Raw genomic sequence first — 23,657 nt, 5'->3', positions numbered from 1 at the left:
AAGCTTTGTAGAAACAAAAATGATAATGAATATAATGATAGTGATGATACAGTTCTTGTTGTTGCTAGTAGAATTTTTTCATGTTGTAAGTTGGATACTACTCTTTCATGTGAAACTGCGTGTGGCTTCATGCTTGAATATGTTTGTTTCATTTAATTGAATGTCATATCTAACCGTCTAAATTGCATTCTGCCAAACATTGTAGGTAATTCTCTTTTATATACAGTTATGCATATTATTATATGATATTCAAATTATTAAATACAATGGGATTATGTGTATATATGCATGTATGTAAATATGCAACATATTTACAATGGTTATTCATCTTTACACTGAATGCTGTGTTTCACAACTAAAGACGACGTCATCTCAAGAGCAGACACAGGTACCCACAGAAATACCATTTTGTATGTTATAATAACATTTGTGACCCTGCAACACAAAACCAACCAAAAAAGTCGCCAGACATAGATTTTAAGTTTAAGGACATCAGATTCTAAGAGAGAGCAGACTCTAAGCTTTAAAATTATGTATAACTCAATCCAAATGGCCTCTCCTAACTTATCTAAATACTGGAAAGAAAGCACACACTCTGGAAAAATTTGAACTGAGAAAAGAGGCTCTGAAGTACAGCGTCTTTTCAAACCCTTAATCGTTACCAAGCCGGCCGTGCCAGCTGTGCGATGAAAGGGACAAAACACAGGTCGTAAACCACCGGAGCAACAACAATGAAAGAACTATCAGGTTAAGCTGAAATTGAGTATGTTCTAATAACATATTCTGTCTATGATTAATGCCAACTTTCAGAGCAATAGCATTATCCTTTTTTAGTTATTAGACTTGAAAGTGAAGAGTTTGCAAAGGATTTCAAGAAATGAAAAGGGACCTCGAAGACATACCTGATCATTCTACTCTCCCCTCCTAAAAAGGTTGTAGAGAAACTGCTAAAAACACACTTTCCCATTCATGTTTTGATCCCAAACTAAAAAAACAAAAAACAAACAAAAAAAAAACAGTGAAGAAGAAGGATAGCTCTTTCAGAAAATATGAAAAACTCAAGATTGATTCGATTGACCCATTTGACCATTTTTGAGTCATCACGTAAAATCAATGGGTGCGACTTTTTGTTTGTTTTGTGATGCACAGTCACATTTAGTAGGCGGAATAAATCAAACCACAAGGAGACATTTACATTTGAAATTATTTTCATTTACAGATGTTGTACTTGTAGCATCTATGCACTGGCAGATTGTATTATTTCATGTGAAAGATAAGCCTTGATATGAAAGTAAACTAAAGTAATTACATCAGTGTTCCACATCATTTAATTGCATTAGTAAATGAGACAAGATCAAAGGTATACTTATTGTACAATATTGACATCTCACTTGATAATAAATGTAAGTTGTACCTTCTACCCTCTCCAATTATAATCAATGTATATTTTTCTTTTCACTATGGATTCCTCGTATGCAAAATACCATTGCAATTATTTCACTCGTTGTATTCGTCATAATTTCACATAGAGACAATATCTGTTACAAAGAAAGTGCAATGAGGTTTTTCAGATTCTTTAGATTAAAAAAGTACGCTAAAATAAACTTTTTTTTTTACATTGCTTTATATGTAAAACAATCATAGATATACAAACAGCTCGACGAAAGACAAAACAACAATTAAATTTGCAAAATTAAAGCGTTTTCAAAATCCTAATGAATTACTTGTTATTGGTGAGAATTAAATTTGCATAGGCAAGGGAAAGCGATTTGATCCATCCTCAAACACGATTTTAATTTCCAATTTCATTGTAATCTGTCGACTTCGAATTGAAAAAAAAAAACAAACATTTTGAATCATTATGTTGTAATGTTTATTTCTAGTCAATAATCATAGCTGCTCTTCATTTGAACAGCAAAACGGAGAATCTTTACGCGTGACTGGGTATTAAACTTGCTCTGACCATGATTTTACGCGTCAGATCGCATTATTTTTCTTGTAAGACTTGTCGGTAGTGAATCGCCCTATTTGGCAATCTCGGGAGGCTTAGATACAGTAGTCCCATCTGATTCTGCCTGCGATGGATGTATGGGGGGATGAGGAGCCATCGGTACGTTATTTTGGCTGCCGATTGGAGGGATGGACGCCGCAGGCCCCATGACGGTGGTGTAGCTAGGAGGCGGTGGGTAGAAATTCACTGTAGCTGGCTGCGTCGGATAGACCGATGAAGCATGTACTGTTGTAGGTCCGGCGGCGGACGGATAATTTCCACCGCTCACTGTAAAGGCCGCCACCGTGGTTCTATTCTGCGAACCGCTGCTCTTCTTTTTCGCCGACGCACACGCAGCAACAACAATGCAGCTGAACGTAATGAAGGCTCCCAAGGAAATAACAACTATGATAGCTATGACCCATGCTTCAAGGCCACTGGAGGCTGAAAAAGAGCACACAAAAATGCAACAAAGCCATGTCGTCAAAAACTTACGAAAGACAATCATCTCCAGACAAAAACCAAGAGAATTGCATAACTCAGAGCACTATCCCCTTATGTACGCCCTACTGATTATACAGAGTATACTAATATGTGCTTATATTGATATTTACTTACATCATAAGTGTCACGATCTTAAAGGGAAAGTAAACCCAAAAAGCAATGTGGATTGAGTGAAAGCAGTAATATTAATAGAGCACATCAGTGAAAATTTGAGGAAAATCGGGCAATCGATGCAAAAGTTACGAATTTTTAAAGTTTTGGTGTTGCAACTGCTGGGTAAGGAGACTACTAGAGGTTATGACGTATGAGTGGACTAAAATATAAAGAAAATAAAAAGGGAATTCAATGAAAATTCATTTTTCATGAAAATTACATATTCCATCAACTTGATACTGACATATGTTAGGGGTACCACTTATTTCCCCTGCTTTCTGAAAGCGGTTAGTCAAGAACTCTTTCATTTTGCTAGAAAAGTGAATTTTTGTGGAATTCCTTTTATATTTCCTTTATATTGTGGTCCTCTCATACGTCATAACCTCTAGTAGTCTCCTCATCCAGCGGTTCCAACACCAAAACTTTAAAAATTCATAACTTTTGCAACGATTGTCCGATTTTCCTCAAACTTTCACTGATGTGTTCTACTAATTTTGCTGCTTTTACACAATCCACATTGCTCTTTGGGTTTGTCTTCCCTTTAAAGGAATCAGCCTCTAATATCTATAAACGCGAAATCTTCTAGGGCCAAAATATTTTCATCTCAATTCGACATAATGCCAGTCCACCGAAAATCACTGCATCGTATGTGTTAATGCTGTTGTGTTTGTACGCTTTTTTCTGCATTTTGTGTTTGATTTGGTTTCAAATTGCAATGCCTGTGCAGGTATATACTTCATATTTAACGCACATTTCCTCTATCAAATGTCATAATTTCAGTCCTAATTTTACGTTAAATCTTTATTTTTTTTTTCTAGTGGGAGATCAGTTGCAGACTCTAAGGTCACAAATGCACTTTGTTGCTGGTGTGCCATGTCCCTTCTTCACCCCCCTCTCTTCATTGTTTTTTCATCTTCTTTGACTTCTCGACTTTGTGATTTTCACCCTCTATTTATTTCTCATCGTTGTTATTGATGTGGTCGACATTTTACCAAAATGAGCTATCTGTAAGTGCACACTATAGCTACTAGATAGCTACAATGAAGATGAAAGGAGAGTATATTGGCAATGTTTTTAGTGTCTAATTAGACAGTAACAGACAATTCTTTGCAAAAAATCTAGGAGAAACATGTATATTACTTGGAGCTAAAAGTGTTACTTATTTGAGCATCAGGTTTAAGTCAAATGTGTTTTCAATTGAGGTACTTTGAATGACTTTGCAACTATTTTAACAACGATGTAAACGACAAAATTATACCAATTATAAACGGGCATTTTTTTTCTTTCACTAGCAAAGAAAGATACGAACTGTTGAAAAAAAAAATGATTGTGTGGCGTTTGAGCCCTTATGGGGTTAAACACCGACGGAGCCTTTACCTACATACCCCCACCCACACACACACACATTCCCTTTATAACATAATCGTATGCGATTATTCCGATGTTTTGAACCCACAGAGGTTTTAAAACCAAACTTACTTCTATAACTGCATCTCACTCCAACGTCTTCAGTATGCTGGCAGTTGTTGGAGCCCCACCCCCGGTGAGTGCAATCGGCCAGCCTGCTTTCGGATCCCAGGCATGAGACATCGTCGAGGTGAATCGTACCGGTGCCGCTGCCGAAGGAAACATAGGAATCATCAACACCGGGGAAGCCGAGTTGGCTGCAGACTACTTTGGCCTCATCGTATCCCCACTGGTCATCGCACACGGTCCCCCACTCGTCGTCGTGGTAGATCTCAACGCGGCCTTCTTCGTCGGAGAGGCCATCGACTAGTCGGAGGTTTCCTTCGTTATCTGTGAACCACGGATACAATGAACATTGTAAGCTTGTAATCTAGAAATGAGGTTAGAGGGCAAGTTCACCTTCATATACACGAGGGTTGAGTAAATGCTTCAATATCAGTAGAAGACATCAGAATTTGAGGAAAATCAGACAATTCGTTCAAAAGTTATGATTTTTTGAAGTTTCTGCTCAGTCATGGCTGGATGAGAAGACTACTATAACTTCTGAACAGATTGCCCGATTTTCCCCAAACTTTCACTGAAGTGTTCTACTAATATTGTTGGATTCACTCAATCCACATGTATATGAAGGTGAACTTGTCCTTTAATATTTTGAGTCTCCAGTCGTTACTGGTAAATCTTGATTGTCCTTTTCAATCCAATTTTGTTTCTTCTTTGTCCAGATCAATACCTTATTGGATGACTTTTCGCGTTACTCGTCATGCAGATTTTACTTTTGTGATGGATTCTGGATCTAAAACTGCATTATTACACCACTCATTTATGAATGTTTATTACCCATATAAAAGATACCCACCAGCCATGAGCTAGATGTAGTGAAAAATCCTGTCTGGCCACCTGTTTACGCTTTGGATAGAGTTGATAAAATTTATGAAAAAATGTTGAATGCACTATTCAAAGTAATACATGCAAAACACATTTGGATGATATCATGTTCCTTACGTTCATGAAGATAGGGCACTGAATCTCCGCCAAAACAAAACAAAACAAAATAAACCTGAAGAAATCTATGTTAAGCTTGTTCATTCCATCTCTGCTTGTTTGTTTGTTTTTTTCACTTTCAACATTATTACTTCATAAGTGTTCACAGCATATACCGTAAACAAGCTCCCAAGAAGCCGTTCTACCAGTGAATCAATTTTAGTAATATCTGAGTGCTCTATTCATACTAATGTGCAAATCTAACAATCTTTTCTTTTGATAAAATATTTTGAGTATTAAACTGATAAAAAGGTAAATTCACATTTAGCATTAAAATTCTTCATGATAATTCATTTCTCTTTAATTTTCTGTGGCGTAAAGATATTTTTAGAGTACAAACTTGAATGCCTTTAATCACATTATCTAATTTTCAATTTCAATTTTATTTTCGTATTTCTCGATGAAAACTACATGGCACATAACGAAACAATTATAATACAGAATGTCCAGCTTGGATATATACATAAAAAATAGGAATACAAACATAATATTTAGCGGTCGATGTGCCATTTTCAATCAAAGTAAAGGATACAAAGAGAAACACGAGTGTAGGTCCCAACAAAATGTCTAGTGTGAGGAACATGATGAGGAGCACGGGAACAAGTAAAGACCAAAAGTAAGGATAAACAAAAGAGAATAACTACTAATATTCGGGGGGGGGGACAGAAGATTCTTCTCACATATTCGTCTGTTGAGAATGAGAAGGGCTTTAAGTGGTCTTGAACACTATGGGTTTTGTGGCAACTTAACGCCCTTATCATTCTCAACCGACGTATTTATGTGTGTGAGAAAATGAGAACAAGTAACCACATACTGCACATTATATAGTTGCTCTAATAGCAATTTTGACATGAGAATGATAATGTGAATACGACATAATTTTAGGGCTTAAACATTCCGGCTTCCATAGACGTGATAGACACGGGGAAAGATTCGAAAAATGTTTCGATATCGAGCAGGAAAAAATTAAGATATGTGTTCCATGAAACGTATGTGAAACATATGTGTTTGAAACATATGTGTGAAACATATGTGTTTGTATGAAACATATGTGTTCCATGAAATCCTGGGGATTACAGTAGACGATAAATTTTCATGGAGGCCTCATATTATTAACATAAGTACAATAATATCACGTAATATTGGAATCCTTAATAGACTTAAGTTTCATATTCCATTGTCTTCTTTGCTGACGTTATATTTCTCTTTAATATTACCTTATCGTAACTACGGTCTTTTAGCATGGGGTAACGCTCATCAAACTTTACTAGATAGATTACTGGTTTTACAAAAAAAGGCACTTCGTGTTATTTGTGGTGTCCCGCCATGTTCCCATACAGATCCATTATTCACTAAATATAAGATTTTAAAAATCAAAGATTTGTATTTTTTCAACTTGGACAGTTTATGTTTAATTTCAACACAAATGCACTTCCCTGTATATTCAATTCAATGTTTGCAAGGAATCAATTTCCATAATTATCCCACCAGACAATCTTCTGAGTTTCATCTACCTCTTCTGAGAACATTATTGGCTCAGAATACATTTATATACACAGGCCCTAGATTCTGGAATTCATTAAGTAGCGAAATGAAAAATTCTCCTTCTTTGTATTCCTTTAAGCGTAAGTTGAAATCCTTCTGTTAAACCCTCTCTGATGTTCGTTTTTATTAATCAAGTTCCAACAACCACAGGGTTTATCATCCAACCATCAATCAATTGATTTCTGAATTCATTAATTTATGAAATAGCCATTATAATTTCTACACAGCTGTATGCAACCACCGGCTGTTTAAAGAATTTCTTCGATTCCCTCTTCAATTCTCTCTTTCGTTTCTTTGATCAGCGTGTAGGCATTCTCTTTCTTTCTTCCTTCCTTCCTTTCATTTTCTACCTTTCTGTCTAGTCGTGTCATGTTATTGTGTGTCTCCCGTTTGTTTCCGTCTTGTGTAAATCATACTTGTGTCCAGCATATACAAATAAGTATTTAGTTAGATTTTCTTGAGTGGTTCACAATCTACAAGCTTGCTTTTTAGTGGACCTCTCAGTTCTCCTTTTTTTTTTCAACTGAAACAAAGTCTTGTATTATTTTGCGTATACATATGTTACTTTATTACTGTATCATTTGATATCATTTGTTAGTTGTGTGTATACGATTGTGATGATAACCTAATTCATACTGTGTTGTGTTTTGTTGGAAAAGGGAGAATGAAATAAAATGAAATGAAATGAAATGAAATGAAATGAAATGAAATGAAATGAAATGAAATGAAACGCTTTTGTAAGCAATTAAGTATTGCGGTTTTTTAATGTTGTTTTTGTTTGTTACATCCTAATGTATAGAGAATTTAGGGTTGAAATTCAGTATGCGAAATGGCGTAATTTTCCTACAGATTATTGTCGCGAAAACTTTGAGAGTGGAAATTCCGTGTGTGCCACAATAGTTCCCTTTTTCATATCTATGTAACTTTTATAGATGTCAGTTAGACTGGACATGTAGTGAGCAAAGTTGTAAAGAAAATACCAAACTTATTTGCTTTGATGGAAATTGTATGACAAATCTGTCAGTGTTTTCTTTCAAAATGAAAAGTACATCTGTTGCAGATCCATGACCCATGCACACACAAAAAAAGCAAGGACAGAAACTTAGAATTTACATGCAAATCCAGTAGGGAACACCGTTTCATATTCGATCGCCACATAAAATGCAAGCAAATGCGACAGGAACGGATGTTGCGACACGGATTGTCGCCCCTACACGGATTGTCGCCTCCTGCTCGGGGCGACAATCCGTGACGGGCGCTGGCGGCACGGATTGTCGCCCCCTACACGGATTGTCGCCTGGCGACAATCCGTGACGCTTGTGCAGTTCCCAGTTTTTGACCTCGAAGGCGACAATCCGTGTTGGCAAAAAAAATTGTTGCGACACGGATTGTCGCCCCGTCACAGATTGTCGCCCCGGGCTCGGGGTGGTTCCTCCGGTGTTAAGCTTTGGTGGGATGGGTATGACTGGTAAGTTACGCGTATGTGTGTGTGTGTGTGTGTGGGTGGGTGTGTGTGTGTGCGTGTGCGTGTGTGTGTGTGTGTGTGTGTGTGTGTATTGTGAGCTGCATGATATAAGATGTGTATGATTTGTTGTGTGTGTGTGTGTGTGTGTGTAAGTGTGTGTATGTGTGTGTGTTTGGAGTATAATAATACAATATGTAGAAACTGTGCATGTGTGGTGGTCATAGTGGTAGTGGTTTGTTTGTCTGTGTGTATACGTGTGCCTGTATGCTTACGTGTGTATGTGGAATATAGCGGCGCTACTGTGGCAATACAAACGCCTTCAGAGTGTATGAGCACGTGTTTAAAAAATTCACACAAGCGTTGATCTAAAAATAGTATGGGTGTGTGAACCAATATCAGCGGGGAGGCAGGCTAGGCGAGAGAGAGACCGAGAGAAAATACATACGAGGGAGGTACCCTCCCCAAATGTTATTTGTCTTTGTTCATTTTTCACTGCAGTCATTTTCTTCCATCAGTCTTACAAACTAGAACGTCCATACCACTATTCTTTGTCCCAGAATAGGTTTGGCATGTTTTATGCATGAGCGAATAATTTCCACACGCCGTAAAAAATTTGTCAATCGTTAGTTGATTTTAGCACAAACGAACTGCCATTGCACACCGCTAATAGTACATATATACGTAATACAAACAAACACCAACAAACACTCAAACAAATCCTCATAATGCAAATAAACCAACTCAACACTTTTTTCTTGATATTCATTGATTTCATTCAAATCATTCATAAATCGACTCATTCTGGGTGTAACATGAAAAAAAAAAGTTACAAATGGCAATTCGAAACAGAAACAAATCCATTTGTCAATTTATACCACAAATAATCTCACTTCAACATAGATAACTCGATTATAGACCAACCCTACTAACAATTTCTTCACGAGAAAGTTTTGACATGTAGGGCCCTACCAAACCTATATTCCTTGAATACATTGGTTTGGATCATGTAGCACATTCTTTCTTACAAGGGCATATACATAAAAAAAAAACCCACAAATACATTACACGAATCTAGAATGAAATCAGTCATAAAAAACCCGACCACCCCTCCCCTCCCCATCCGAAACAAATCTAGGGCCTACATCTATCCTAAATATTAAATCCTACCAACATCTGTCATACCATTTATAACTATCCTTCTTCAAATCCAATCCCCAACCCACCAACCCCTGATTAAACAAAACCTAAATCATCCCACACCCACATTCACCAACCCAAATACATACACACACACACACACACACACACACGAAGGTTCCGTTATTCCGAAGTTTCGTTTTTTCCGAGGCTTCATTTTAATATCCGAAACACACAATTCCCTATACCTAGAGGTTTGTTGATCCAAAAATAAAATTCGGAATAACGAACCTTCGGAATAATGAGCCTTCGGACGAATGAGCCTTCGGACGAATGAGCCTTCAGAGTAACAAACTTTTGCAATAACGAAATGTAACCCCCTTCCCACATACCGACGCACACCCGAACCGATACCACATTCCTTCCTGATGAAACGATTTCCCAATGTTGATAAATAAGACATAATGGACCGTATGCAGAAAAGCAGCATCTGCCCGCACGCAAGCTCCACTCCGAATTCATAATTATACAAATCTGCCAAACAAACTCATCAAATTCAAAGCTGCTGATAAAATCAATATCAACGTTTATGCCAGCAACAGCTTACTAGTTATCCCTCCCCACGCGCAGCTAAAAAAACACATACGCAAAAAAAAAAACTGACAGTATAAACACATTCTTCCATATCACACACACACACACAACACACACACACACACACGCACAAACGGACACTAAATTATCATGTGCACGCGCACATACACACTTCCTTGAAACCTCACCATGACTTTTTACATGGCATGTTTGCATGGATGTAGCCATGTAAGTTATGTGTTAGTATTTCAATGATTATGTCCAGAACGATATTACCCAGCAAAATGTGCTTCGAGGGCGGGCGACAATCTGTGCCGCCAGCCCCCTACACGGATTGTCGCCAGGCGACAATCCGTGTAGGGGGCGACAATCCGTGCCGCCAACGCCCGTCACGGATTGTCGCCCCGAGCAGGAGGCGACAATCCGTGTAGGGGCGACAATCCGTGTCGCAACAAACGGATTCGCGAGGAACGGATTCAGGAGAAACGCTCTCATTTTGCCGTGGCATTTGGCGATCTATCAATCAGTTTGGGCGGGTTTGTCCGTTTGAGCAGAATTATGCTTTAGTTGGCACACCGTCGACTGAGTCGGTGTGCGAAAGTGGCACATGAGTTACTGACTATTTTGGCAATGCACAACATTGTTGATACATTGTTGATGTTACGATCTTTTTATCATGAGAACATACCAGTGACACTGCATCTCACACCCACGTCTTCAGTGTGATCGCAGTTATTGGAGCCCCAAGATCGGTGACTGCACTCGACGAGCCTATTTTCAGAACCAAGGCATTCGACGTCATCGAGGTGGATGGAACCGTCGCCGCTGCCAAAATAAACTTCGTGGTCATCGACGCCAGCGAACCCCAGTTGACGACAAACCACTTGGGCGTCGGTAAAGTCCCACTGGTCGTTGCACACCGTCCCCCATGCATTATTATAGTAGATCTCCACGCGCCCCTCCAGGGAAGAGGACCCGTCGACTAGCCGGACATTCCCCTCATCTTCTGCTTGAGAAAATTGCAACGAAAGTCAGGTATATAGATCAAGGAGAAACTAAACGAACTGAGCTGAGGGGCCCAACGGTTATAGGAAAGTATTAGGATCACCTGTAATTACATTTTCTACGCTCCGCATCCAGAGTCTGATATGAACACGAGTCAAACAACTACCAGATGCTCATTGCTACCCGTGCGTCGACGGCACCATCAAAAGATATATTCCAAAACTTGGACGCATAAATCATTGTATGAAAGCTGACGTGTACTTGTGAAACCTGTTTTATCCCTACTTCTTGATTCTCTGCTCCCAAGCCCAGACGTCTGGAAATCAATGCTTTCTTCTCTGTTATCTGTTGACTACTTGCTGAATTTGAATAAGCAATTCTTTCGCGAACTGTAAATAATTTACGCTATAGGATCTAAATTCATATCTTATCAATACAGATTTGATAAAACTGAAATCTGGAGAAACAGAAAAGACTTGTGGAAGGGCGACAAAAAATCTACGATAGCAATACCAAAAACAATCAAAATAATCATGCAGTTACCTGTAAGACTGCACCTTACTCCAATGTCTTGAGTATGACCGCAGTAACTATAAGAGCCCCATCCCTGGTGAGTACAGTCAGCCAGACTGCTTTCGGAGCCCAGGCATGCCACTTCGTCAAGGTGGATGGCACCGCTGCCACTCCCATGGTAAACGTTGGAGTCGATGACGCCGACGTAGCCCAACTGACGACAGACGACCTGGGCGTCTGGCAACCCCCATTGGTCACCGCATATAGTGCCCCACTCGTTGTTGTAGTAGAACTCCACACGGCCCTCCTGTTCGTATTCACCACCGACCAGTCGGATGCTTCCCTCATCACCTGTTCATAAGAAATTAACGAAAATTAGAGTTACATAAGTTGTTATTTAACTTCATAAGCCTTCTTCTGAATTGAAAGGAGAAGATCTAAAGCAGTCTGTCAAACGTTTAGGAATAAGCAAAAAAAAAATTGCGCACGGATATAGTATACTCGGCAGTTTGACACCTCTGAACCATTTATAATATTTTACGTAATAATGAGCATGATGATGATAACGATGATAGTAGTAGTAGTAGTACTACTACTACTGCTATTACTAATGATAATAATAATGATAATAATAACAATAATAATAATAATAATAATAATAATAATAACAATAATAATAACAATAATAAGTATTTTATATCCAGGATAACCGCTGCAGTTATGCAGCTGTTTCAACAAAGAGTCCTTTCATTGTTATTACCCTAACGTTGCCAGGTACCTATTTTATACACTTGGGTTGAGAGAGACATGGGGGTACAAACATGTCGTCCAAGGGCACAAGCACTGGGCGGGAATCGAACTCGGGTCCTATGATTGGGAATCGGGACGCCAAAACGCTCCAACTCTGTTATGTTGGGCAGCATGGATAAACGATCCTATCATGGATATCGTCGGACCAAAATTGCTACTTACCATACAGTCCGCCTTCACACGTAACTTCAGCAGTGTCGTACCGATAGCAATATTGTAATCCAAAATCAATGTTGTAGCAGTCTGTGAGTTTGCTTTCGAACCCGATGCAGCTGACCGTGCTGAAAAGTATCGGGATACTAATATCCGTCGTAAAACCAATGCGGCTGGTTCCATCCTCAAACCCAAGTTGACGGCAAACAATCTGCGCGTCCGTGTTGCTCCAGAATGAGTCTGCACACACGGTCCCCCACTGACCGCCGTAGAAGACCTCGACGCGACCTTCTCTTGGGTTCGAACCTCCGGTCAACCGTACATCTCCCTCGGATGCTAGGGAAACATGGGTTGGCGAACAGAACGGGAGCGATTAATTGTTTCTTGACACATTTAGCATTTCACAGTTTATAACAATATCAAGAAGAGGAAAACACATTCATGTTCCAGTGGCGAATCCAGAGGGGGCTCATCGGGCGCTCACTCCTTCTTTAGTTGTTGTTAAAACAAAATAAATTAAAAGAAAAAATGACATGAGATCTGGAAGTAGCACCAGAAATACTTTGAGTCCCCCCCCCCCCCCCCCTTAACGGAATTCCTGGATCCGCCCCTGTGTCCGCTTCATGATGAATGAACAAAGCAAAATCATGTTAACATTTCAAATACTCATACCATTCCTACTCAAACATTATTATGCATTCTTGATAATGGGAAATGATATTTCCTTTGTTATTAAGAGTACAATGGACTACTACTTTCTTTCAAAAAGGTAGTACATACAGACGTCATTGGAAAAAAGAAATCTCATTGACCTGAATACTGTTCTGATTTCATCCTTTCATACATTATAATGTATTTATGTACAAAATTTTGAATGGCCTTGCTCCTGAATATCTAAGACGAGTTTTACCACAACGAGCTAATCCATACTCTACAAGATCAGTCTCCATGCACCAACTGTATCTAGCTAAACCCAAGACCGAGTATAAAAGCAGTCTTTTTCATACACAGCAACGAAGCTATTTAACTCACTACCTGTGTTTATCAAATCCTCCACCTCACTGCCCCTATGTAAACGCAATGTCCGCAACATCCAGGTGGTTACCAGCAGTAGCTAATTTCTCGTTTCTTTGAAAGTTGTACACATGTATTCTTTCTGTCACCTTTCTTTCTCTCTCTCTCTCTCTCTTTCTCTCTTTCTCTCTCTCTCTCTCCCTCTCTCGCTTTATCTATCTACAGAGGATCTCCACTTTTATGAAATGTATTATTGTTTATGTTTGCATATGATTGTTATGTATATATTTTATTGTATCATAAATGTGATTTGTTACAGCAGGGCTCCCTTGGAAAGCAGGCCTTGCGGCTTGCAATGGGACAACCCTGCTTTTATAAAGAAGACAATAAATCTAAAAAAAAAAAATAAAATCCTGGGCAGTATTGACATGATGCATTAAACAATGTCTCAAAGTCTCCTAATTTCAAAGAAATCTCAGGGGTCGATATGATGCTAGAAATTGCAGTCGTAGTCGTGCATCTATCGATGTCTATATTGGTATAAATTCCGTACGAATGAACAAGGACCTTATTATCATGATTCACGCTTAGTTGTTTTGCAGGACACGTGTTGTCCAGTATAAATGTGACACTGCACCTCAAAACAAACAAAAAGGTCGCCAGACATGAATTTTTAGTTAAGACCATATTCTGAAAGAGCAGACTTTAAGCTTTAAAATGATGTATAACTCAAATCAAATGGACTCTCCTAACCTATCTAAATATTGGAAAGAAAGCACAAACTCAGGAAAAGTGTGAACTGAGAAAAGAGGCTCTGAAGTAGAGTGTCTGTTTAAGCGCTTAATCTTTACCAAACAGTGCTGGCTGTGCGATGAATGGGACATAAAAAAAAAAAAAACAGAAAGTAAACCACCAGAGTAACAACGATGAAGAGATTATCAGATTAGACTGAAATTAAGCATGCCTCATTAACACACTCTGTCCCTAAGTAATGCCAACTTTCAAAGCAGTAGCACTATTCTTTCAAAAGTTATTAGAGTTGAAAGTGAAGAGTGTGGACAAGGTTTTTCAGAAATGAAAAAGGGAACTCTAAAAACACACCTAATCACACTATTCTACCAAAAATGTTCGAGATAAAGTGCTAAAAAAACACTTTCCTGCCCGTTTTATGATACCAAATTTTAGCATAATGTAAAAGAAGACCTACTCTTTCAGAAAATATGAAAAACTCAAGTTCGGCTGGGTTGACCCATTTCACTTATTTTCAGTCCTCACGCACAATCAATGTGTGCGACTTTATGTTCGTTTTGAGGTGCACGGTCACAAATAGTCAGTGGGACCCATGCAGGAACATTTTAATAGAGAACTTTTGACTAGGTTTTAAACAATTAAGACTGAATTTTCGTTTTCTTAATGTAACATGTAGATCAGATTGTGACATTGTGGAAAAAATAAATGATAAAGTCTTATGTTGTTTTCCCTCTTTAAATGAATATATATATATATATATATATATATATATATATATATATAATATACATATATATATATGTGTGTGTGTATATATATACTTAGTTATATATCGCCATTTGTAGCATTATTCTTTTTAATTTTGAAGTCAGAAGAAGCAAATTACGCAGTAACTTGACATTTTGTTCTCTAATTTGTCATTTGTCAAATTAGACGATCACATACTTATTATCTAAAATTGGATTAAGAGATCTTGATCTTTTAGTTTTAATCTGTCAGTGTTCTAGCTTTATTTTCCGAGACGATCTTTCAAGAATAAGCCAAACATGTGGGCTATAATATTTTCCTTCTTTATCTAAAATCATTTTGGTGTACTTCTTGAAGACCGACAGAAAAGTAAGACTGTGCAGACTGACGTCACATAGACGTAATGATGACGTTGAGGGAAAATAGAGCAAATCTGCATGTCGATTGCTTTAGAGTTTCTGTGTTAGAGTGTCGTTAGTGTTGTTTTATTGTATAAACAAAAATCAGTTTGTGCATAAATGAATACGCATAGTAATGAGGCAGTGGTCGCGAAATGGGTTAGGCAGCATTTTGAACGAGTCATCTCAAGTACGTTCATCATCAGATAGAGCAAAATAAAACCACTTGAAAAACTATAGGGCCTACTTCACTTGTATGTCAAGGAAAACCCTTGCAATTATGACTAAAAACATTCCATATTTTCTTATTACTGCCCAGTTTTCCGCGGGTTTAACTTTTGCTTACATATCAGAGCTGGAGTTAATTTTGTTCTTCTTCTTTTTGTTTTTCTATGAAGCTCTTCATATATCAGGCCTATCATATTGCATTTGTCAAATTCTGAAATGTGAGATTTTCTCAGATTTAAGACATTAACACACGCACGTAAACAAGAGGGCATAGAAATTTGATTTTTTTTTTCTCTCATGAGATGCTTTTGGGGAAAGTCCAAGGGATTTTTTATTTATTTTTATAGAATGAATGCTCACTTTGATTTCCACATTTCACGCCGGCGTCCTCCGAATGGAGACAGTTGTGTGTAGACCAGGCTGCAGACAGACAGTCACTCAGTTGAAGCTCGTTGCCTGTGCAGTTCACATTATCTAACCATATGATCTGTGCGGTTCTCCCCTGCCCGAAGTAAGCAGATCCTCGTGCTTGCCATGCCTCTTGATAGCCGAGCTGCCGGCACACCACGGCTGCATCGTCGATATCCCAGATGTCGTCACACACCGTGCCCCATTCACCGTTGTGATAAATTTCTACACGCCCTTCGCTGGCCATTGGACCGTCCACGAGTCGCACTTCACCTTCTGCAAATAAGACAGTCCAGAATTACAAACAAAAGAGAAAAATACTAAACCAACACAATGATAGATATTGCCACGGATAGAGTAAATCCAGGCAATAAAACACATAGTCATACGGACAATATGCATTTACGTTATTCACAAAACAATTTCTTAAAGAAAAAAAAAAGCGTCGTTTGCTAGTGGTTCACGCAGTAGCTATAGGTTCGTTTTCTTTATCTAGGTCATAGATATTCACAAAAGACGACAAAACGAAATGAAAGAAAAAATCCATCCAAATTATCAGGCATACAAGAGCCGGACGCTCTCTTTTATCGGTTCTATACTGCCGCCTGGAATATACATGAACTATAAATATATTCATTGATGTATACATCTGGCATTCACATTAGGCGTTTTCACATCAGCCCGATAAAAATCCAAGCTCGAGATATATATTTTTCTTTTACTTCCCAAGTCAGAAAATAGCGCGCTATTTCGAAACATCGGGCTGATGTGAAAACGCCTATTGTTTCAAATCGAAACACTGTGTATGTCAGAATGAAATACTGATGAAGGTCACCACATAGATACTGGTTTTTAATAAGGAATTCCTGAACAGATATCACGTGTAAAAATAAATAGACGGACGGACGGACGGACGGACGAACTGTTCTATATCTCATTTACACAAATAAAGAAAATTCAATCAAAAGAGAAAAATCTGAATGAATGCTCTGATGACGGTATTTATTGTCACATTTACTGCAACATATTTTCACTTTCTCCCCCTTGCTGCACTGCGAAGATTTAACCACAGCCTACACCATCACTACTAAGAACATACTCTGCGTTGTTTCTATTAAACACGAAGAAAGCTGGACATATCAAAAAGGACAAAAATTAACGGTACTTGTGTCAGAAGCACTATTGGAATTGGTAAAAGCAAGAGATCTAGGCCTTAAAGGAAACCTCCGGATAATTTTCAGATTTTACATTTGAACAACTATGAATTAGTTATACTGAGGACAGAGTTTCAAAATTTGTGATAATTGGGATGAAGAATAAGAATGTTTTCAAAATTTAGAACAAATTGCAATGAACAAGGATGATGACATGGCAGAGTCACCATAAGAATGCATGAGTTGGGGCTCAAGGAAGCAGAACAAAAGAAGAAGGTATGCATAGATTATACTCAGGTGAACTCGCAAGCAAGCGGTATTGTAATGAAATTACACCGCCACATTTCTGAAATATGTGAACCTCCTATGTCATCATCCTTGTTCAGTGTAATTTGTTTAACGTTTTTCAAAGTATTGTTTCTCTGCTCAAGAACCACAATAAATTCCACAAATCTATGCATGGAGTTGTCAATTTATGTACTACATGATGTGAAATTATGAAACTCGTCTGGAATGTCCCTTTAAGATAAGCAGAAAAAGAAATGAAGGCTGCATTACCTGTGGTAATTATCTGCACTGTAGTTGCAATAGTTCTGTGGCTGCTAGCTGTTCTTTGTCGCTGATGCAAAATATTTGGTGTGAATGTATATAGTGTCAATATGTTTTCTTTGCAACCGATTCGGCAAAAAGCTATGCGATCAAAGGGCTACAACTCCAAAAAGCGGTAAATTTACCCACTAAAAATATAAAAATAAATAAAAGATGAGGACAATGGTTGATCAGACTAGCAGATCTTTTAGGTACAATGTAACATGATATTCTACTGCAGATGCAAAGATTCCAAATAAAAATGCGATCATCAACAACTCAAATAGTGAAATATAAATGAACAAAAATAGAATAAAGGCCGGAATGGTAAATCGCTATAAGGGTATTTCTTATAAGTAAAGTGCGACATGCTTGGAAATGACTGAACCTCAAACACACACACACACACACACACACACACACGCACAAACCACATTGGTTTGTGAACACAAATCATAAAATACCTTTTCTTAACTTATGATATATGCAAATCATAATCGTATACATCTTTAGAATGTTATTAGGATACGCATAATGTCGACACTTTCCTTTTTGCAAATAAAAAATCTCACCATAATCAGCTGTTATGAATCCAAAAGCGCCTACAAGCAGTATCAAGATGGCGAATTCGTCCATAGTGACGCAAGGCCGCAGACGGCTACGATAGTATCTGACAACCAGTTGCAGTTGCAGAGAATGATATCGGAAGGTAGATAAAAGAGTAATGCAGGTTTTGGTATATTAATTATAATATTATTATGATTTATACAGCGAGATTTATTAGTATTGCTCGGAAATGCAAGAGTAAAAGCCGCTGGTTTTCAGAGCAAAATGGCAAATGCGTGATGTCGTCTAATCGAAAGTCGTCGGTCTGTATCGCCAGTCATTTTGCAAACATACTTTGAACCCTACACGGCATTAGAAACCTAAATGACCAGAGCACACCCTCAGTGGATATAGCGCACGTACAACGCAAATGACGCCGATAATTATGCCTCCCACCCAACGCATACATAAGCCATGCAAACAAATTTGTATGACCTCTAGGGTCACTTTTTAAGTAGATTCTCAAAAGAAATAAAAAGTCTGGCGGCTATGGAGTTCATTGTCATAAATGTATATATACTTTATAATTAATCGTCGTAAAGTCAACCTACTTAATCATTCATCTCTTGTCATGATTTCGACATCGTTTTTAATCATTCTTCATTCTGTAATGTGACCTTGCTAGCATTCGTGTTATAGGATCTATATGTGTAGCACTGCTGATGTTTCTTCAGCCATCTCCTGCTGTCTTTCATTCATTTTCTGCAAGGACAGCTGCTGTTTTACTTTTTTTTTGTAAAAGACTGCCCTATCTTTACACTAGACGAAATAAAAATTATCGTATTTTGTGAAGTAATCCTTATTTCACGAGCATCACGTTGGATTCTCTTGTATTACTTTGATTTGATTTGATATGATTTATTGGTTTCTGTATCATCATTGTTCATACACAAACATAAATATAATGACAATGTATATATATATATATATATATATATATATATATATATATATATATGTGTGTGTGTGTGTGTGTGTGTGTGTGTGACCCTGCACCTCAGAACAAACAAAAAGTCGCCAGACATGAATTTTTAGTTAAGACCATATTCTGAAAGAGCAGACTTTAAGCTTTAAAATGATGTATAACTCAAATCAAATGGACTCTCCTAACCTATCTAAATATTGGAAAGAAAGCACAAACTCAGGAAAAGTGTGAACAGAGAAAAGAGGCTCTGAAGTACAGTGTCTATTCAAGCGCTTAATCTTTACCAAACCGTGCTGGCTGTGCGATGAATGGGACAAAAAACAGGAAGCAAACCACCAGAGTAACAACAATGAAGGGATTAGTAGATTAAACTGAAATTAAGCATGCCTCATTAACACATTCTGTTCATAATTAATGCCAACTTTCAAAGCAGTAGCACTATTCTTTCAAAAGTTATTAGAGTTGAAAGTGAAGAGTGTGGACAAGGTTTTTCAGAAATGAAAAAGGGATTCTTAAGACGCACATAATCACACTATTCTACCAAAAATGTTCGAGATAAACTGCTAAAATAACACACTTTTCTGTCCGTTTATGATACCAAATTTTAGCATAATGTAAAAGAAGACCCGCTCTTTCAGAAAATATGAAAAAGTCAAGTTCGGCTAGATTGACCCATTCCACTTATTTTCACTCCTCATGCAAACTCAGGGTGTGCGACTTTATGTTCGTTTTGAGGTGCACGGTCACACACACACACACACACACACACACACATATTATATATATATATATATATATATATATATATATATATATATATATATATATAAGTATTTTCTTGTTCATTGCCTGTGTACAATGTACAGCAAAAGTACAACAAAACATACAACAATGAATAATACAGAGGGGCTACAGCATACAATAAGCGTAACTTGATTTGCTTGCAGCCCCCCGTAGCATAACATAATAATATACATCGAAAGGAGAATAGGAGGGAGGGATGATTTGCATAGAGATAGGATAGTTGAAAGGAGAAAGGGAAAGGAGAGGTTTGTCTGCTTTCGCTAAAGGTTTATACAAAGTAAAGTCACCTGTATCACTGATTAGCAAGACATGAAAAAATATTTTCTCACCGAGGTATGCAGGTGGACAGGTGATACAGGTCATGGTCGGTTACATAATCATTATTACATAATAAATTAATTGCGTCGATATTTCTACGAAAGAATTTCGTGTATAATACATTAACAATGACGATGGAATTACAGATATTCAGATAACAATTTTTAGAGCCTTCCTAAAAAAATACATGGATTTTAAACTTCGAATTTCAGAGGGAAGAGAATTCCAAAAATTGGGTCCAGTGTGTCTGACAGATTTCAGAGCCATCACTGTTTTGGGATTATACAAGTGAAACTTATCAGATTGTCTCGTTGGATAAGAATGTATTTCCTTGTTTAACTGAAATAGAGAGTAAAAAGAAGATGGCAACTGACCATTATGTAAGCGAAACGTAAAAAGTGAGTTTTGCAAAAAATTAATGTCATTTACCCTAAGTGTTCTTAATTCTGCGAATAAAGGATCTGAATGGTCTCGATAACCTGAGTTGGTGCATATACGTATAGCTTTCTTTTGCAAAAGTAATATACTATCAATGTGGCTTTTTGAAGTTGCCCATACAATGTTGCAATAAGAAATGTGCGATAATATCAACGAATTATATAACATAAATGAAATATTATGAGGGACATAATTCTTTAACTTCTGAAGTATACCAGCATTACGAGATTATAAGATATATTTTGTATATGAGCGTTCCATTTCATATTTTCATTTATATATTATGTTCCGAGGAAGAATAACTTCACTGTAATGTTATTCGTTATCGGTTACTAGTAGGTCAAGCTCTGAGAAATATCTCGTTTATCATGAAATGCGGAATATTCACGATAGCTTATAACCCTTCACTATTATACATCTAACCAATCAGTGCCAACATCTTGATTGAAAAGTTCGGTACACCTCTGGTTATAGAAAATGCATACAATTGCAATCTTTCAATGATGAAGTTCAATTCATTATTTGGACAATTATGTGGACAAATTCCACATCTAAACTTATAATATACATGTCATAAATGCGGTACGCAAGGGAAATTTCATACTCACATGACCTCTCACAGAAAGCGAAGGAATTTAAAAGGGAAACAAAATGATAATTTTTCAAAAACCATTCTTTAGGAGAATCGCGCACGTAACCACACCAAACAACCTAGTATTCTATCCAAAAATCGCATTTACAAAGACTTTAAGGACCTGCTTTTCGAAGCTACTTGATATATGCATTATGAATGGTTTGTTTGCAAAAACCGATAAGTCCATATTTGCCAAATGGAGATAATTAAAGGTCAAGAAAATAAAGAGAATAACAAAAAACATTTTGCTTCTTTTCACCATAACTTCAAAAATGTACCTTTATATGTAGTGACCAATATATCATTTAAAAGGTATTATTTTGTACTTCATCACATAGACCGTACTTCAAAATCTTCCAAAATGGACTTATCGGTTTTTGCAGTTGTAGTTGCATTCCTCTGTAGTAACATTATATATATATATATATATATATATATATATATATATATATATATATATATATATATTATAATTATATATATTTTTGCTATTATGCAGGATCTTAAGCATTAATGCATGCATAATACATGCCAGTAGTTCAAATGCACACGCTTTTGCCAGCAAGAATACTCTTATACTTCAGCATAATATACCCATAACAGAGCGAAGAAATACAGACGCCAAGCATTCTTTTCCCTTCTGTACCTCTGTCTTTGTTTGCGTTTTGTTCATCTATTTTCAGCCATGACGGTACAACCCTGGCATTGTACCAAATGTTTGCCTCCAGTGTTTGTCGCGGCTGATTGAACGATAGAATAGGCCATTTTATTTCATTTCCTTTTTTGGGTTTGGGGGGTCCGACAACTGTGTTTGCCCTAGCAAATAGTCATGACTGTGTCGTCATGGTTTTTTTTTTTTCTCCTTTTTTATGTCCTGCTTGATAGAGGGGCCTGAATGACAGATACGTTGTTCTGGTATAATAATTTTGCAGTGTAAGACTTCTGTAACACCCTACATCCGAATCCTCGGCAAGTGAAGGGTTAAATCTTAAGTCCTCTACAGAATAAGTTATGTAAAGCAAAATTAGATATTGTCATATAATACTGAAAATTAAATTGAAAGATTCATGTTCCGAATGCAGTTGATATGAACACATACATAAGGTATACACACAAACACACCCACAACGAATAAGTCTCCATACACTGAATATTTATTTCTGCTCAGTTCGAACCATTCTTTTGTTTAATGTGACAATCAATATAGTGTTTGAATGAGTTCCATGGATCATACATTTATGTATCTTTCACTCTGAATCTGCAGCTGTAATAACGAATACTAAATTCTGCTAAGTCACAAAATTACCATAATCATGTCCCCTGAAATTATGCTGGCTTTTATAAGAAAAATGCACTCTGCATAAAAAAAAAAAAATCGTTGATATTGAATATCTTATCATAGAACAAGATGTTCGTTCTTTTTTCATAACTAAAATCAAGCTGATCGCAAAGGAACAATGCGTATACGTGAGGGTATAAGTGAGAGATATCGAAACAACAAGACCTTCAGCTACAAAAATATTGCACTGGTAGCCCTTGTAAGCGAGCACAAGTTCATGTAGAGAGCGCTAGGTGCCCTTGGCGTATGAAGTAAGCGCAAACAGTGGTGATTATTTTGTACTTTCCATTCTTCAGTAAGATCTACAGTATTAAAAAAACAAATAAATATGAATAAGAATATTAAGGAAAAATGATAATCTGATTATTTCAATTAAATAAAAAAGGAACATGCAGATATTATGGAAAAGTATTGCTCTTTATGTCTATAATGTCAAGGCAACACGTACCTCCCATTCAACAACAACAAAAAAAAAAACACCCGTGTTTTTAAAACTTTTTTTTTCTTGTAAGTAGTACAAGTTCTTTATACCCTTCTACAACAGGGACGTAGGCCCTACATCACTGATTGTTGAAGATTTCCCTTCTACAGAAAGCAGTACATGGCGAAAGTGTCATTAAGGAATTTAGAACTTTCCTCATCTCGTTAATTCACGTTTAACTTTACTGCATCTTTAGCAATATTGTGAGCGGTATGCCCAGAAAAACTTGACAAAACGAGCAGATTATTCAATGGATTCATGACAATAGTGAAATGCAGAAAGTCAGGTAAAAGGAATAATGACTGATGCTTTCGAAGACGGATATGAATTAACCAGAAGAGGTATAGGCATTTGTTAGCATCGTATGCAACACCATACTGCCGATAAACGACGAATATTTTCGTCTTATATTAAAGGTAACCTGGCGTTCAGCACAGAATCCTGCTTC

The 23,657-nt window shown here is 37.3% G+C and overlaps 1 protein-coding gene across 1 annotated transcript; it reads right to left on the bottom strand.

The window, feature by feature from the left end:
- Positions 1–2,024: 2,024 nt before the first annotated feature.
- On the bottom strand, positions 2,025–23,399 carry LOC140235739 (scavenger receptor cysteine-rich domain-containing group B protein-like). Its single transcript, XM_072315752.1, has 8 exons — positions 23,395–23,399; positions 18,237–18,334; positions 15,875–16,198; positions 12,387–12,713; positions 11,445–11,765; positions 10,585–10,902; positions 4,104–4,444; positions 2,025–2,498 (listed from the first exon to the last, which is right to left on the bottom strand). Exons 1-8 carry the CDS (start codon positions 23,397–23,399, stop codon positions 2,025–2,027), a joined length of 2,208 nt encoding a protein of 735 aa, XP_072171853.1.
- Positions 23,400–23,657: the final 258 nt, after the last annotated feature.

Source organism: Diadema setosum, chromosome 12, assembly GCF_964275005.1.
Source record: "Diadema setosum chromosome 12, eeDiaSeto1, whole genome shotgun sequence".
NCBI lineage: Eukaryota > Metazoa > Echinodermata > Echinoidea > Diadematoida > Diadematidae > Diadema > Diadema setosum.
Note: the sequence above shows the minus strand (reverse complement) of the source record. Positions and strands in the feature narration are given on the sequence as shown.